We start from the raw sequence: 18,800 nt of genomic DNA, 5'->3' as shown, positions 1-18,800 counted from the left end.
TCAGTTCCCCATCATTTTCAAGTTACAAATCCGAGATTGTGTCCTTGGTCTCTCCCCCCCCCCCACCCCACATGCCAGAGCTTTCTCCATGAAAACCCACTCTTCCAGGCAGAATCAGAGCAAATGTTAATTCAGGTTTTCTGAGGTTTGACATTTGCTCCAATTCAATTTAAAAGAGTGTGTTTTTATGAGAAAGCTCTGGAGGTGGTGGTGTGGAAGCTTTCAGAAAAGAAGCTTTAAATTGCAGACAATGTATGGAAAGTGTGGAGAAAAGGTAAGTGTGGATGATGCATAACCTTGCCACAAACTGTACAAAGAAATCTGTATGAATGCTCAATAAACAGGTAAATTAGAACTGACTTTAGTAGCAGGTTGGACCATTAAAATTCTTTTTTCCCCCAACAGAGAGATGTGTTTGATGATAGATAATGATAGATATAGATGATAGATAGATAGATAGATAGATAGATAGATAGATAGATAGATGATAGATAGATGATAGATGATAGATAGATGATAGATAGATGATAGATAGATAGATGATAGATAGATAGATAGAGATAGATAGATAGATAGATAGATAGATAGATAGATAGATAGATAGATGATAGATAGATGATAGATGATAGATCAATAAAGGAAGGAAGGAAGGAAGGAAGGAAGGAAGGAAGGAAGGAAGGAAGGAAGGAAGGAAGGAATTCTACATTGGCCTTTGAAAGGGTACAGGGGTGATTTTCATGAGTGACTGAGACTAGGCTTGGTTTCACCAATAAAAGTTGTAGTTGGCAGCATGTGGCATACAGAGTACAGTGGTAAAAGGTACAGTAGTAGGAGTGGGGAGAAGCGTTGTCCCTTTCTTTCCACTGCTGCCAGTCTGGATGTAGGCCAGTTAAGCAGAACTAGCAAGTAATCTCCTCCCCCCCACCTCCTTAACATGCTCTGCCCCCAAATGGGTGGTTTCAGAGGGTCCAAGGCAGGTAATGAGGAGGAGAGACACAGAGGGCACCTAGCCTTCCTGGATCTTCTGTGACCCCAATGTAGCTTTCTCCTCTTTGGCAGACTCCAATCTTATCACATGTAGCATAACTCTAAAATGTTGTAGACACATAAGTGGAAAATTCCCTTTGGGTCTGGCAGCAATACACACGATAATCAAGACAGTTATTTTGATGAAGTTTATTAAGAGCTAAGCAGAAAGTAAGAGGGCAAATGGAAATCAGAAAGCTGATTCAACAAGATAAAAGAATAAAAAATCCACCCACAGGTTATCCCATACCTGCGTATCATAGTATCGTAGAATCGTAGAGTTGGAAGGGACCCTGAGGGTCAACTGGTTCAACCACCTGTAGTACTTATCTTACTGCAGCTACTTACAATCAGCCTTTGGGTCTCATTCTGTGCAAAGTAGCAGCATTGATTGGAGACCCTCCAATAATTCACCAATGAAAAGAGGGACATCTTCTTCTATTACTATTATTTATTATTATTATCTTTGGTGTTGTTGTTGTTGCTGCTGCTGCTATCATTATAAATCCCCTGCCCATACGACTGAGTTGCCCCAGCCACTGTGGGTGGCTTCCAACATATATAGAAACTGATTAAAATGTTTAAAATCTCCCATATACAGGGCAACCTTCAGATATCTTCTAATGGCTCTAGAGTTACTTATCTATAGTTACTTACTTATTGGCTCGGGGGATGCCTAACTCCATACCTCCAACATACTCCAATGAAAATAGGGACATCCTAAGGAAAAGTGGGACATTCTAGGATCAAATCAGAAACTGAGACAGCTTCAGTAAATCCAGGAATATCCCTGTCAAAAAGGGAAATGTGGAGGGTCTATGATGGTCAAGTAATATGAGGGATGTTCAGAGACAATGAGCTATATGACAACAATTCATTTCTAAGAGTTTTGATCCACATAGATCTTGAATGATATCTGGCATTGTCCAGAGAATCACAAGGCAGTCAGTAGCCAGGATGACAATCAATGCTAATTTAGACTCTGCAAATTTTGGAAATTAATGCAGAAAAAAGGTGGGTTTGGGGTTCTTTATACTAGCTGATTCAGACAAATGAAAACACCTCTGGAACAGAAGCATGCTAGGAGAAGTCCAAAGAGAGCGAATTATTGCGTTTGAGTTCAGGTGACAAAATGTGTGCAGTATCCCTGCATGTAATTCTTTCCTGCCATTTAAAATCTAGTGCAGCATGATGGAATAGCATTTTTTTAAAAAAAGAAAAAACAAAAACCCACAGTTCTGGAATGCAGCAGCTATTGAAGTGCAAAAGGGAAGTTAGAAATTGGGACAGAAGCACTAGTTTCATAACCGGCAAAACACATGCAATAAACACCACATCTGAATGTAGCTTGGCAGAAGTTCCCTAGAGTTTCAGGAAAATTCTTTCTCAGCCCTGCCTGGACTGAACATGGGACCTTTTGCATACAAAGCTTGCAATTTACCCTTGGGCTCCGATGTTAATGGAGGAAGGGACAGGAAACATTCTGACAGAGATATTGTTATATTAGGTTCCAAGGTTAATCGAGGATGATTCACACTTCCGCCAATAGTTTTCCATCTATTCCCCAACACAAATTGTTTAAGAGAAATCCTCAACTCTCGCAGAGATATCTTTTGGGGGATTTCTGGTGATTTCACTGGGAGGGAACCACAATCTTTCCTCACACAAATTTATTTACTATAAATTATCCCACTGTTTGAGTTGTTAGGTAGATACAGGCAAGGTTATATGAATTAAATACCAATTTAAATCAAGGAACATATATTAAAGCATAACTAACTTAGTCCCATTAATTTTAAAGGGACTACCGTTTGACTAAATCATTCTGGATCCAAACTAATGCTTTCAGAAATTAGCAGGTACAAGTCCCTACCTGTTTTTAACTCCCACAATAGAGATATGTTGGTTATGTCACCCAAAAGGCTTTCTACTCCAGATTCTTTTAAAGGCATGTTTTACCTCTTTATTCCTCAAGCTGTATATGAGGGGGTTCAAAATGGGACCTATAACAGTATAGAAAAGGGAGAGATATTTGCCAGTGTTTGGTGAGTAAGTGGAATTGGGCTTCAAATATGTAATACAAGCAGAACCATAGAACAAGGTCACCACAATGAGGTGTGAAGAGCAGGTGGAGAAGGTCTTCTTCCGACCTTCAGAGGACGAGATCTTCAAAATGGCTGTTATAATGCCAGCGTAAGACAGCAAGATCAGGATAAAAGGCAAAGTCCCAAAAATCATTGCCCCCACAAAGACTCCAATTTCAACCCTAGAAGTGTCCCCACAAGCCAATTTCAGCAAAGGAGGGATGTCACAAAAGAAGTGGTTGATCACACTGGAGCCACAGTAGGAGACAGTAAATAACATGCTAGTGTGACCAAAGGACATCAGAAACCCACTTAACCAGCACACCACAGCTAAAGTAGTATACACTTTTTGGCTCATCAGGACGTGGTAGCGTAAGGGCTTACAAATGGCAACATATCGATCATAGGCCATTGCGGCCAAAAGGAGACATTCTGACCCACCAAGGAAGAATATAAAGTAGGTCTGCACAGCACATCCGATGAAGGAGATGGATTTATTTCCAGAGATGAGGTTTGCCAGCATCTTAGGGACATTGACTGATGTGTAGCAGATCTCCAGAAAAGACAGGTTTCTTAGGAAGAAATACATGGGGGTGTGCAGGGCAGGATCAGCCAACGTCAGAAGAATGATGAGAAGGTTTCCTGCCAGAGTGATGATATAGAGTACCAGGAAAGTGGAAAACAATGCACTTTGCAGGTTTGGATCACCAGAAAGACCCAGGAGGATGAATTTAGCTGGTGCTGTACTGTTTTGTAGAATGTATTCTTTTCTGTTCTGCATCCTGGAAAAAGAACATATAGAACTGATAAATTTAGGATATTATTGCTTGGCTGTACACAATCTTTTTATATAGATTATATGTGTGATTATTTGTTCAAGGACTGCCAGACTGATCAGGGAACGATCCAAAGGCACATACTGCAGTGTTTAACTCCATTGGAATCAATAGGATTTAGAGGTGATCTTATAATAGAAATTCTAAATTATACCTAAATTATAGCTTCTGTGCCTTGTTCATATAGTTTTAATAATCATTCATATAGTTTTAAAATCGTTCATATAGTTTTAATCGTTTTAATCATATAGTTTTAATAATCAGGTATAGTTTTAATAATCATTAAAAAGATTTTGCTGAACTTTCCATTTATATAATCATTTTCCTTTTTAAACATAGCTAACCTTTATTAAACAAGTGCTAACCTTTGGTAGAATTGTTCCTAGCTAACATTATAAATAGGCATCAAGGCTGAAAAATAATCATCGTCCAAGAAATAATTTCGTATCATTCATGAAAAGGAATGTACAAAGTGTGTTCCTTCAGTGTGAAACATGTCAAAGGCTTCAAAAGAAAATAATCTGGTACTTACTAAAGCCCTGGAAGGTCACAGCCAGATATCTGCTCCTGACGCCCTAGTTGCACTAGAGATTTCTCAGCCACAGTTATAGAAAGTATACACTGCTTTCAGTATATTTGTCTCTTCACCATGTTTTATTCTGCCAGATTTTTCCCTCTGGGAGCTGTGCTCCAAGACAGATCACAATGAATAACTCACTGATCAGGCAGATGCATTAATGTAGCTATTCAGTTATCCAATGTGATATTTCTTTTAAAATAACTTTAAAGCCCTTCATCCTTTGTTGTGTGGGGCATATGGCTGTGCAGACATAGAATTATAGAATTGTAGAGTTGGAAGGGACGTAAGGGTCATCAAGTCCAACCTCCTGCATGGGGTGTATGGGTTGGGGAGGGGTAGTACCTCTGATGGTACACCCATGATTCTTCTTGGGTAGTTTGTTCCCCTTTGGTCCTCACCCTCCATTCAGCTGTCACCTGTGGTTTCCAGAAGCTGTCTTCTGGGACAACTCCTGCAGCTAAGCTGGTGCCAAATGTATTGCTGTTTCATCTCGACTACATCAGTGAGGTCGAGAAGGGGGTCCTGTCATCTGGGCAGCCCAGAGCTTCCATTCATTTCTGCTACTTCAGTGGTTTGATTGTACTCTGAGACAGACTGATGCCAACAAATATACTATAATGGGGAAACACTTTCTTGACCACATTGTATAACCTCCTGCAAACAAAGAAGAATTAATGCTCAGTTCCCCATCATTTTCCAGTCATAAATCCGAGATTGTGTCCTTGATCTCTCCTCCCTACCCCCACCCCCGCACATCAGAGCTTTCCCCATGAAAACCCACTCTTCCATGCAGAATCAGAGCAAATGTCAATTCGGGTTTTCTGAGGTTTGACATTTGCTCCAATTCAGCTTTAAACAGTGTGTTTTTATGAGGAGGCTCTGGTGGTGGTGGTGTGGATGTATTCAGAAAAGAAGCTTTAAATTGCAGACAATGTCTGGAAAGCATGGAGAAAAGGTAAGTGTGGATGATGCTTTACGTTGCCACAAACTGTACAAAGAAATCTGTATGAATGCTCAATAAACAGGTAATTTAGAACTGACTTTACTAGCAAGCTGGACCACTAAAATTATTTTTTTCCCAAGAGAGAGATGTGCTTGATGATAGACAGATATATGATGATAGAAAGATGAGTGAGAGAGAGAGAGAGAGAGAGAGAGAGAGAAAGAAAGAAAGAAAGAAAGAAAGAAAGAAAGAAAGAAAGAAGAAAGATATTTTACATTGGCCTTTGAAAGGGCTACAGGGGTGATTTTCATGAATGATTGAGACTAGGCTTGGTTTCACCAATAAAAGTTGTAGTTGGCAGCATGTGGCATACAGAGTACAGTGGTAAAAGATACAGTGGTAGGAGTGGAGAGAAGCTTTGTCCCTTTCTTTCCACCACTGTCTGTCTGGGTGTAGGCCAGTTAAGCCAACACTAGCAAGTAAGTGCTACCCCCCCATCTCCTTAACATGCTCTGCCCCCAAATGGGTGATTACAGAGGATCCAAGGCAGGTAATGAGAAGGAGAGACACAGAGGGCACATAGCCTTCCTGGATCTTCTCTGACCCCAATGAAACTTTCTCCTCCATGGCAGACTCCAATCTCATCTCATCACATGTAGCATGACTCCAAAATGTTGTAGACACACAAGTGAAAAAAGCCCTTTGGGTCTGGCAACAATACACACAATAATCCAGACAGTTATATGGATGAAGTTTATTAAGAGCTAAGCGGAAAGTAAAAGGGCAAATGGAAGACAGAAAGTTGCTTCAACAAGATTAAAGAATAAAAAAGCCACCCACAGGTTATCCGATGCCTGCCTATCATAGTATTATAGAATCGTAGAGTTGGAAGGGACACTGAGGGTTAACTGGTTCAAACACCTGTAGTACCTATCTTACTGCAGCTACTTACAATCAGCCTTTGGGTCTCATTCTATGCAAAGTAGCAGCACTGATTGCAGACCCTCCAATATTTCTCCAATGAAAAGAGGGTCATCTTCTTCTATTATTATTTATTATTAGTAGTATCTTTAGTGTTGTTGCTGCTGCTGCACTGCTGGTGCTATCGTTTTAAATCCCCTGCCCACTCTGGGTGGCTTCCAACATATATAAAAACTGAATAAACTGTTTAAAAACTCCCCTGTACAGGGCAACATTCAGATACCTTCTAAAGGCTCTAGAGTTACTTATCTAATTGGCTCGGGGGTTGCCTAACTCCATACCTTCAACATTTCTCCAATGCAAATAGGGGCATCCTAAGGAAAAGCAGGACATTCTGGGATCAAATCAGAAACTGAGACAGCTTCTGTAAATCCAGGACTATCCCTGTCAAAAAGGGAAATGTGGAGGGTCCATGATGGTCAAGTAATATGAGGGATGTTGAGAGACAATGGGCTATATGGCAGCAGTTCACTTCCAAGAGGTTTGATCCTGGTAGGTTTTGGATGATATCTGGCACTGTCCAGACAATCACAAGGCAGTCAGTAGCCAGGGGAATGTCAATCACTGCTAATTTAGTCTCAGCAAATTTTGGAAGTTAATGCAGGGAAAAGGTGGGTTTGTGGTTCTTTTAACTGGCTGATTAAGACAAATGGAAAGATCTCTGGAACAGAAGTATGCTAATTATTGCATTGTGTGATCATGCAACAAAATGTGATTGTAGCCCTGCATATAATTCTTTCTTGCCATTTAAAATCTAGTGCAGCATGGTGGGAACGGATTTTTTTTAAAAAAACATAAAACAAAAAAACCACAGTTCTGGAATGCAGCTGCTATTGCAGTGCAAAATGAATGTTCTAAATTGGGACAGAAGCACTAGCATCATAATCAGAAAAACACATGCAATAAACCCCACATCTGAATGCAGCTTGGCAGAAGCTCCCCAGAGTTTCAGAAAAAAATCTTCCCCAGCCCTGCCTGGACTGAACATGGGACCTTTTGCATACAAAGCATGCAGTTTACCCTTTGGCTCCGATGGTATTGGATGAAGGGACAGGAAACTTTCTGTCAGAGAATGACTTTCATATTAAGTTATATTAGGTTCCAAGCTTAATGGAGGATGATTCCCACTTCCCCCAATAGTTTCCATCCATTCTCCAACACAAATTGTTTAGGATGAATACTCAACCCTCTCAGAGATATCTTTTGAGGGATTTCTGGTGATTTCACAAGGAGGGAACCACAATCTTTACTAACACAAATGTATTTACTATAAATTATCCAACTGTTTGAGCTGTTAGGTATATAAAGGCAAGATTAGATGATGAAAATTGCCATTTAAATCAAGGGTCATATATTAAATCACAATTAACTTAATCCCATTAATTTTAAGGGGACCACAGTTCTCCTAAAAGATTCTGTATCCAAGCTAATGCATTCAGATATTAGTAGGTACAAGTCCCTACCTATTTTGGAACTCCCACAATACGTCAGTTATTTTTTATCACCCAAAAGGTCTTCTACCCCAGATTCTTTTAAAGGAATGTTTTACCTCTTTATTCCTCAAGCTGTATATGAGGGGGTTCAAAATGGGACCGATAACAGTATAGAAGAGTGATAGATATTTGTCAGTGTTTGGTGAGTAAGTGGAATTGGGCTTCAAATATGTAATACAAGCAGAACCATAGAACAAGGTCACCACAATGAGGTGTGAGGAACAGGTGGAGAAGGTCTTCTTCCGACCTTCAGAGGATGCGATCTTCAAAATGGTTGTTATAATGCCAGCATAAGACATCAAGATCAGGATAAAAGGCAAAGTCACAAAAATCATAGCCACAACAAAGACTGCAATCTCAACCCTTGAGGTGTCCCCACAAGCCAATTTCAGCAAAGGAGGGATGTCACAAAAGAAGTGGTTGATCACATTGGAGCCACAATATGAGACAGTAAACACCATACTGGTGTGTCCAAAGGACATCAGAAACCCACTTAGCCAAGATGCCACAGCTAAAGTAATAGAAAGTTTTTGGCTCATCAGGACGTGGTAGTGTAAGGGCTTACAAATGGCAACATATCGATCATAGGCCATTGAGGCTAAGAGGAAACATTCTGACCCACCAAGGAAGAATACAAAGTAGGTCTGCAGAGCACATCCGATGAAGGAGATGGATTTATTTCCAGAGAGGAGGTTTGCCAGCATCTTAGGGACATTGACTGATGTGTAGAAGACTTCCAGAAAAGACAGGTTTCTTAGGAAGAAATACATGGGGGTGTGCAGGGCAGGATCAGCCAACGTCAGAAGAATGATGAGAAGGTTTCCTGCCAGAGTGATGATATAGAGTACCAGGAAAGTGGAAAACAATGCACTTTGCAGGTTTGGATCATCAGAAAGACCCAGGAGGATGAATTTAGCTGGTGCTGTACTGTTTTGTAGAATGTATTCTTTTCTGTTCTGCATCCTGGAAAAAGAACATACAGAACTGATGAAGTTAGAGTAAGATTGTTCGGCTATACACAATCTTTTCATATAGGTTATATGTGGAACTCTGTTCAAGGACTGTCAGGCTGATCAGGGAATGATCCAATGGCACATACTGCAGTGTTTAACTTCATTGGAATCAATAGGACTTAGAGGTGATCTTATAATAAAAATTCTAAATTATACCTACAGCTTCTGTGTCTTGTTCATATGGGGAGGTATAGTTTTAATAATCATTAAAGTGATTTTGCTGAACTTTCCATCTATATAATAATCATTTTCTTTATTAAACATAGCAAGTGCTAACCTTTGGTAGAATTGTTCCTAAATAACATTATTAAAAGGCATCAAACTTGAAAAATAAACATTGTCCAAGAAATAATTCAGTATCATTCATGAGAAGGAATGTACAAAGTGTGTTCCTTAAGAGTGAAACATGCCAAAGGTTTCAAAAGAAAACAATCTGGTACTTACTGAATACTGGAAGGTCACACCCAACTCTCTGTTCCTGATGCCTTAGTTGCACTAGAGATTTCTCAGCCACAGTTATAGAAAGTATACACTGCTTTCAGTGTATTTGCCTCTTCACCATGTTTTATTCAGCCAGATTCTTCCCTCTGGGAGCTGTGCTCCAAGACAGATCACAATGAATAACTCATTGATCAGGCAGATGCATTAATGTAGCTATTCAGCTATGCACTGTGATAGTTCATTTAAAATAATTTTAAAGTTCTTGATCCTTTGTTCTATGGGGCATATGATCGTGCAGACATAGAATTATAGAACTGTAGAGTTGGAAATGACGTAAGGGTCATCAAGTCCAACCCCCTGCATGGGGTGTGTGGGGTGTTTGGGGAGGGATAGTACCTCTGTTGGTACAGACACGATTCTTCTGAGGTAGTTTGGTCCCCTTTGGTCCCCACCCTCCACCCAGCTGTTGCCTGTGGCTCCCAGATGCTGTCTTTTGGGACAACTCCTGCAGCTAAGCTGGTGCCAAATGTATTGCTGTTTCATCCCGACTACATCAGTGAGGTTGAGAAAGGGGTTCTGTCATCTGGGTAGCCCAGAACATCCATTTATTTCTGCCAATTCAGTGGTTTGATTGTCCTCTGAAACTGATTCCAACCAATACAGTGTAATGGGAAAACACTTTCTTGACCACATTGAATAACCACCTGCAAACAAACAATAATTAATGCTCTGTTCCCCATCATTTTCCAGTCACAAATCCGAGATTGTGTCCTTGGTCTCTCCCCCCCCCCCCCCACATGCCAGAGCTTTCTCCATGAAAATCCACTCTTCCAGGTAGAATCAGAGCAAATGTTAATTCAGGTTTTCTGAGGTTTGACATTTGCTCCAATTCAACTTAAAAGAGTGTGTTTTTATGAGAAAGCTCTGGAGGTGGTGGTGTGGAAGCATTCAGAAAAGAAGCTTTAAATTGCAGACAATGTATGGAAAGTGTGGAGAAAAGGTAAGTGTGGATGATGCATAACCTTGCCACAAACTGTACAAAGAAATCTGTATGAATGCTCAATAAACAGGTAAATTAGAACTGACTTTAGTAGCAGGTTGGACCACTAAAATTCTTTTTTTTCCCAACAGAGAGATGTGTTTGATGATAGATAATGATAGATATAGATGATGATGATGGTGGTGATAGATAGATAGATAGATAGATAGATAGATAGATGATAGATAGATGATAGATAGATGATAGATAAATAGATAGATGATAGATAGATAGATAGATAGATAGATAGATAGATAGATAGATACATGATAGATAGATAGATGATAGATAGATAGATAGATGATAGATAGATGAAAGATAGATAGATAGATAGATAGATAGATAGATAGATAGATAGATGAGATAGATAGATGATAGATGATAGATAGATAGATGATAGATAGATAGATAGATAGATAGATAGATAGATGATAGATAGATAGATAGATAGATAGATGATAGATAGATAGATAGATAGATAGATAGATAGATAGATGATAGATAGATAGATAGATAGATGATAGATAGATGAAAGATAAATAAATAGATAGATAGATGATAGATGATAGATAGCTAGATGATAGATAGATAGATAGCTAGATGATAGATAGATAGCTAGATAGATAGATAGATCATAGATAGATAGATAGATAGATAGATAGATAGATAGATGATAGATAGATAGATAGATGATAGATAGATAGATGATAGATAGATAGATAGATAGATAGATAGATAGATGATTGATAGATAGATAGATAGATAGTTAGATAGATAGATAGATAGATGATAGATAGATAGATGATAGATAGATAGATAGATAGATAGATAGATAGATAGATAGATAGATGATAGGTAGATAGATGATAGATAGATGATAGATGATAGATCGATAAAGGAAGGAAGGAAGGAAGGAAGGAAGGAAGGAAGGAAGAAAGGAAGGAAGGAAGGAAGGAAGGAAGGAATTCTACATTGGCCTTTGAAAGGGCTACAAGGGTTATTTTCATGAATGACTGAGACTAGGCTTGGTTTCACCAATAAAAGTTGTAGTTGGCAGCATGTGGCATACAGAGTACAGTGGTAAAAGGTACAGTAGTAGGAGTGGGGAGAAGCGTTGTCCCTTTCTTTCCACTGCTGCCAGTCTGGGTGTAGGCCAGTTAAGCAGAACTAGCAGGTAATCTCCTCCCCCCCACCTCCTTAACATGCTCTGCCCCCAAATGGGTGGTTTCAGAGGGTCCAAGGCAGGTAATGAGGAGGAGAGACACAGAGGGCACCTAGCCTTCCTGGATCTTCTGTGACCCCAATGTAGCTTTCTCCTCTTTGGCAGACTCCAATCTTATCACATGTAGCATAACTCTAAAATGTTGTAGACACATAAGTGGAAAATTCCCTTTGGGTCTGGCAGCAATACACACGATAATCGAGACAGTTATTTTGATGAAGTTTATTAAGAGCTAAGCAGAAAGTAAGAGGGCAAATGGAAATCAGTAAGCTGATTCAACAAGATAAAAGAATAAAAAATCCACCCACAGGTTATCCCATACCTGCCTATCATAGTATCGTAGAATCGTAGAGTTGGAAGGGACCCTGAGCGTCAACTGGTTCAACCACCTGTAGTACTTATCTTACTGCAGCTACTTACAATCAGCCTTTAGGTCTCATTCTGTGCAAAGTAGCAGCATTGATTGGAGACCCTCCAATAATTCACCAATGAAAAGAGGGTCATCTTCTTCTATTATTATTTATTATTATTATCTTTGGTGTTGTTGTTGTTGCTGCTGCTGCTATCATTATAAATCCCCTGCCCATACGACTCAGTTGCCCCAGCCACTGTGGGTGGCTTCCAACATATATAGAAACTGAATAAAATGTTTAAAATCTCCCATATACAGGGCAACCTTCAGATATATTCTAATGGCTCTAGAGTTACTTATCTATAGTTACTTACTTATTGGCTCGGGGGATGCCTAACTCCATACCTCCAACATACTCCAATGAAAATAGGGACATCCTAAGGAAAAGTGGGACATTCTAGGATCAAATCAGAAACTGAGACAGCTTCAGTAAATCCAGGAATATCCCTGTCAAAAAGGGAAATGTGGAGGGTCTATGATGGTCAAGTAATATGAGGGATGTTCAGAGACAATGGGCTACATGACAACAGTTCATTTCTAAGAGTTTTGATCCACGTAGATCTTGAATGATATCTGGCATTGTCCAGAGAATCACAAGGCAGTCAGTAGCCAGGATGACAATCAATGCTAATTTAGACTCTGCAAATTTTGGAAATTAATGCAGAAAAAAGGTGGGTTTGGGGTTCTTTATACTAGCTGATTCAGACAAATGGAAACGCCTCTGGAACAGAAGCATGCTAGGAGAAGTCCAAAGAGAGCGAATTATGGCGTTTGAGTTCAGATGACAAAATGTGGGCAGTATCCCTGCATATAATTCTTTCCTGCCATTTAAAATCTAGTGCAGCATGATGGAATAGCATTTTTTTAAAAAAACAAAAACAAAAACCCACAGTTCTGGAATGCAGCAGCTATTGAAGTGCAAAAGGGATGTTAGAAATTGGGACAGAAGCAATAGTTTCATAACTGGCAAAACACATGCAATAAACCCCACATCTGTATTCAGCTTGGCAGAAGTTCCCTAGAGTTTCAGGAAAATTCTTTCTCAGCCCTGTCTGGACTGAACATGGGACCTTTTGCATACAAAGCTTGAAATCTACCCTTGAGCTCCGATGTTTATGTATGAAGGGAGAGGAAACATTCTGACAGAGATATTAGATTCCAAGCTTAATCGAGGATGATTCACACTTCCGCCAATAGTTTTCCATCTATTTCCCAACACAAATTGTTTAAGAGAAATCCTCAACTCTCGCAGAGATATCTTTTGGGGGATTTCTGGTGATTTCACTAGGAGGGAACCACAATCTTTCCTCACACAAATTTATTTACTATAAATTATCCGACTTTGAGTTGTTAGGTAGATACAGGCAAGGTTAGATGACAAAATTTTCCATTTAAATCAAGGGACATATATTAAAGCAAAATTAACTTAATCCCTTTAATTTTAATTGGACTACAGTTCAACTAAATCATTCTGGATCCAAGTTAATGATTTCAGAAAATAGTAGGTACAAGTCCCTACCTGTTTTGGGACACCCTCAATACAGTTATGTATTTTTATCACCCAAAAGGCTTTCTACTCCAGATTCTTTTAAAGGCACGTTTTACCTCTTTATTCCTCAAGCTGTATATGAGGGGGTTCAAAATGGGACCAATAATAGTATAGAAAAGGGAGAGAAATTTGCCAGTGTTTGGTGAGTAAGTGGAATTGGGCTTCAAATATGTAATACAAGCAGAACCATAGAACAAGGTCACCACAATGAGGTGTGAAGAGCAGGTGGAGAAGGTCTTCTTCCGACCTTCAGAGGACGAGATCTTCAAAATGCTTGTAATGATGCCAGCATAAGATATCAAGATCAGGATAAAAGGCAAAGTCACAAAAATCATAGTGGCCACAAAGACTGAAATCTCAACCCCTGAGGTGTCCCCACAAGCCAATTTCAGCAAAGGAGGGATGTCACAAAAGAAGTGGTTGATCACATTGGAGCCACAATAGGAGACAGTAAACACCATGCTGGTGAGTCCAAAGGACATCAGAAACCCACTTAGCCAAGATGCTACAGCTAAAGTAATATAAATATTTTCGCTCATCAGGACGGAGTAGTGTAAAGGTTTACAAATGGCAACATATCGATCATAGGCCATTGAGGCCAAGAGGAAACATTCTGACCCACCAAGGAAGAATACAAAGTAGGTCTGCACAGCACATCCAATGAAGGAGATGGATTTATTTCCAGAGAGGAGGTTTGCCAGCATCTTAGGGACATTGACTGATGTGTAGCAGATCTCCAGAAAAGACAGGTTTCTTAGGAAGAAATACATGGGAGTGTGCAGGGCAGGGTCAGAAAATGTCAAAAGAAGGATGGGGAGGTTTCCTGCCAGAGTGATGATATAGAGTACTAGGAAAGTGGAGAACAATGCACTTTGCAGGTTCGGATCATCAGAAATACCCAGGAGGATGAATTTAGCTGGTACTGTACTGTTTTGTAGAATGCATTCTTTTCTGTTCTGCATCCTGGAAAGAGAACATAAAGAACTGATGAAGATAGAGTAAGATTGTTTGACTATGCAGAATCTTTTTATGTAGATTATATACGGACTCTGTTCAATGACTGACAGGCTGTATAATAATCATTTTCTTTATTAAACATAGCAAGTGCTAACCTTTGGTAGGATTGTTCCTAGAAAACATTATTAAAAGACATCAAACCTGAAAAATAAACATTGTCCAAGAAATAATTTAGTATCATTCATGAGAAAGAACGTACAAAGTATGTTCCTTCAGAGTGAAACATGTCAAAGGCTACAAAAGAAAACAATCTGGTACTTACTGAAGCCCTGGAAGGTCACAGCCAGCTCTCTGTCCTGACACCCTAGTTGCACTAGAGATTTCTCAGGCACAGTTATAGAAGGTAGTGAGTGATCTTAGGCTGCTTTCAGTGTATTTGCCTCTTCACTAAATTTTATTTTGCCAGGTCCAAGAAACAAGTCAATGAAAGGATGTAATTTGAATTTGTATTTTTTTCTGTTATCTATGTTTTTTCATTCTTTTTTCTGTTTTGTTGTCATTTTCTTGGTTTTTGTATGTTTCCATTTTTTTTTTTTGTATTTTTGAAAATCTGAATAAATATCATTCTAAAAAACAAAACAAAAAACCAAAAGAAAATAATCTGGTATTTACTGAAGCCCTGGAAGGTCATAGCCAGATATCTGTTCCTGACGCCCTAGTTGCACTAGAGATTTCTCAGCCACAGTTATAGAAAGTATACACTGCTTTCAGTGTATTTGCCTCTTCACCATGTTTTATTCTGCCAGATTCTTCCCTCTGGGAGCTGTGCTCCAAGACAGATCACAATGAATAACTCACTGATCAGGCAGATGCATTTATGTACCTATTCAGTTATCCATTGTGATATTTCTATTATATTAACTTTAAAGCCCCTCTTCCTTTGTTCTATGGGGCATATGGTTGTGCAGACATAGAATTATAGAATTGTAGAGTTGGAAGGGACCCAAGGGTCATCCAGTCCAACCCCTTGCATGGGGCATATGGTTTTGGGACAGGTAGTACCTCTGTTGGTACACACATGATTCTTCTTGTGTAGTTTGTTCCCCTTTGGTCTCCACCCTCCACTCAGTTGTTACCTGTGGTTCCCAGAATCTGCCTTTTGGGACAACTCCTGCAGTTAAGCTGGCGCCAAATGTATTGCTGTTTTCCTCTCAACCACATCTGTGAAGTTGAAAAAAGGGTCTTGTCATGTGAGCAGCCCAGAACATCAATACACGCTGCTCAGGCTTGTGTCCAGGAGGGCCCTTCAATTCTGCCAATTCAGTGGTTTGATTATCTCCTGAGGCAGACTGAGGCCAACAAATATAATGGGAAAACACTTTCTTCACCAAGTTGTATAACCTTCTGCCAACAAACAAGAATTAATGCTCAATAAATACCTGATTTTGTCTAAGGGTTTATCTATACTAACCTTTTCCCCATCATTTTCTGGGCACAGGTCCGAGATTTAAATCTCTGCATCCTTGTGGGATTTTTTTTCCCCTACACCAGAGCTTTGACCATGAAAACCCACTCTTCCAGGCAGAATCAGGGCAAATGTCAATTCGGGTTTTCTGAGGTGTTACATTTGCTCCAATTCAACTCTGAAGAGTGGATTTTCACAAGGAAGCTCTGGGGAAGGTAATGTGGAAGCATTCAGAAATGAAGCTTTAAACTTTCAACCCTGTCTGGAATGTGTGGCGAAAGGATAAGTGTGGAAGATGCCTAAGCTTGCCACAAACTTTGTACAAAGAAATCACTAAGAATGCTTAATAAACAGGCCATCTCAAACTGGCCTTAATATCAAGCTGGACCACTAACATCCTTTTCCCCCCAAGAGAGAGATGTGTTTGTTGATAGATAGATGATAGATAGATGATAGATAGATAGATAGATAGATAGATAGATAGATAGATGAAAGATAGATAGATAAAGTAATGGTTTGGCTCTCCCACGGAAGCGAGACACTGGTAGTAATTATCTCAGGTTTTTTTGCTCAAATACATAAATTACTCCGGAGCTCCTTCACTCCGTGTCTGACTCCAAGTTCGCAGTTGCCGAGTCTAAACTCCACCCCTTCCTCTTCCTCCAACAGGGGAAAAAGCCCTTTCGCTTTCGCTCTTTCCCCCTCCTCTCACTGACCTTCTCGCGCATTCGAGTTTTTGGGCTGGCTATTCCCAGCCTCCCTCTCTCTGTTTCTGAGCTAAGAATGCTATTTTGTGTATCTCTGCTCTGGCTCCCCTTTCCTTGCTCACTATGCTCTGGGATCAGGTTACCACTGCTATATGCTGCCTGCTCTCTGTTTTCTGAAGCCATGCCAATAGGCTGTCCCTCCTTCCTCTCACTTTCCAGCTCACATTCCAGTGTCCTTATCTCTCTTTGTCTGTTCTCATTCCCAGTCTTTGACAGCTCTGGAACGAAGCTGACAATAGATAGAAAGATAGATAGATGATAGATAGAAAGATTTTTTTTTTATAAAAAAAAAATTATTAAAGATTTTGTTGGTACAATAAAAGATGAAAAAACAGAATAAACAAAAGACAAAGAAAAACAGAAACAGATATAAAATTTAGAAACCATCTTTTCTTCACTTTTTGGACTTCCTCACATCTCTCGCTCCTACGTTCCAAAATTATACCGCTTTAACCAGCAATTTATCACCTTATTTCCATTCTTATTCTATGTTTCCAATATTTTGTCCCTAACTTTGAATATTTTTATCTAAGTCTTAAATACCTAATTTTGACATGATAATTATTCAAAATTTATTTTTCTCTTAAAATTCACTCATTCTATTTTTTCAACTTACTTTATGGTGCCATGTTATTTTCAATCTCTCATCCTCCTTAACACTCATATAATTTACAGTATTTTTGTAAATAGTCCTTAAATTTCTTCCAATCCTCTTCCACTGCTTCCTCTCCCAGGTCTCGAGATAATAGATAGAAAGATAGATAGATACATATGATAGGTAGGTAGGTAAAAGGTAATGGACCTCTGGATGGTTAAGTCCAGTCACAGGTGCCTATGGCGTTGTGGTGCTCATCTTGCTTTCTTGCTTGTCTACTGACATCTTGCTTGTCTACTGACAGCTTTCTGGGTCATGTGGCCAGTATGACTAAACTGCTTCTAGTGCAAGAGTCACCAAGATGGAAACCAGAGCGTGCAGAAACACTGTTTACCTTCCTGCACTAGCAGTACCTATTTATCTACTCAAGCTGGTATGCTTTCAAACCGCTAGGTTGGCAGGATCTGGGACAGAGCAAGGGGAGCTCATCCCATCACAGAGATTCGAAATGCCAGCCTTCAGATAGGCGAGTCCAAGAGGCTCAGTGGTTCGGACCACAGCACCACCCGTATCCCTGCGGTAGATGATAGATAGATAGATAGATAGATAGATAGATGATAGATATGCAGATTTACATATTCTACATTGGCAATTATAAGTCTTTGAAAGGGCTACAGGGGTGATTGTAAGGAATGACTGAGACCAGGCTTAGTTTCACCAATGAAAGTTGTAGTTACCACCATTTGGCATACAAAACAAAGTTGGCAAAAGGTATAGTGAAAGGAGTAGGGAAAACCTTTGTTCCCTTCCTTCCACCGCTGTCAGTCTGGGTGTAGGCCAGTTAAGCCAGAACTAGCAAGTAAGCTTCCCCTCCACCTGCTTAACATGCTCTGCCCCCAAATGGGTGATTTCAGAGGATCCAAGGCAGGTAATGAGGAGGGGAGACACAGAGAGCACCTAGCCTTCCTGGATCTTCTCTGAGCCCAATGTAGCTTTCTCCTCTTTGCAGACTCTAATCTTAACACATGTAGCATGACTCCAAAATGTTGTAGACACACAAGTTAACAATTCCCTTTGGGTCTGGCAGCAATACACACGATAATCCACACAGTTATTTGGATGAAGTTTATTAAGAGCTAAGCAGAAAGTAAGAGGACAAATGGAAGACAGGAAGTTGCTTCAACAAGATTAAAGAATAAAAAACACACCCACAGGTTATCCCATGCCTGCCTATTATAGTATCATAGAATCATAGAGTTGGAAGGGACCCTGAGGGTTAACTGGTTCAACCTCCTGCAGGACCTATCTTACTGCAGCTACTTATAATCAGCCTTTAGGTCTCATTCGGTGCAAAGTAGCAGCATTGATTGCAGACCCTCCAATATTTATCCAATGAA

The 18,800-nt window shown here is 39.8% G+C and overlaps 4 protein-coding genes across 4 annotated transcripts in view; 1 reads left to right on the top strand and 3 right to left on the bottom strand.

Moving 5' to 3' along the window:
• The window catches only part of LOC310830553 (olfactory receptor 2AP1-like), a gene marked incomplete at both ends in the record, with an annotated part of 456,446 nt that overhangs the window by 58,758 nt on the left and 378,888 nt on the right, over positions 1–18,800 (top strand). The window lies entirely within an intron of this gene.
• Positions 2,938–5,034, bottom strand: LOC310829619 (olfactory receptor 5V1-like; the record flags this gene model as incomplete). Its single annotated transcript, XM_083708325.1, has 2 exons — positions 4,943–5,034; positions 2,938–3,892 (listed from the first exon to the last, which is right to left on the bottom strand). Exon 2 carries the CDS (start codon positions 3,889–3,891, stop codon positions 2,938–2,940), a length of 954 nt encoding a protein of 317 aa, XP_083564451.1. The 5' UTR covers position 3,892; positions 4,943–5,034.
• LOC310829618 (olfactory receptor 10A2-like) lies at positions 7,952–9,479 on the bottom strand (the record flags this gene model as incomplete). Its single annotated transcript, XM_083708324.1, has 2 exons — positions 9,401–9,479; positions 7,952–8,906 (listed from the first exon to the last, which is right to left on the bottom strand). The coding sequence occupies exon 2, from the start codon at positions 8,903–8,905 to the stop codon at positions 7,952–7,954; it is 954 nt and encodes a 317-aa protein (XP_083564450.1). The 5' UTR covers position 8,906; positions 9,401–9,479.
• Positions 13,628–14,581, bottom strand: LOC310829620 (olfactory receptor 10A7-like; the record flags this gene model as incomplete). The annotated part of the gene is made up of 1 exon (XM_083708326.1): positions 13,628–14,581. One exon carries the CDS (start codon positions 14,579–14,581, stop codon positions 13,628–13,630), a length of 954 nt encoding a protein of 317 aa, XP_083564452.1.

Source organism: Podarcis gaigeae, assembly GCF_964106915.1.
Source record: "Podarcis gaigeae genome assembly, chromosome: 13".
In the NCBI taxonomy this organism is placed as follows: domain Eukaryota; kingdom Metazoa; phylum Chordata; class Lepidosauria; order Squamata; family Lacertidae; genus Podarcis; species Podarcis gaigeae.
Note: the sequence above shows the minus strand (reverse complement) of the source record. Positions and strands in the feature narration are given on the sequence as shown.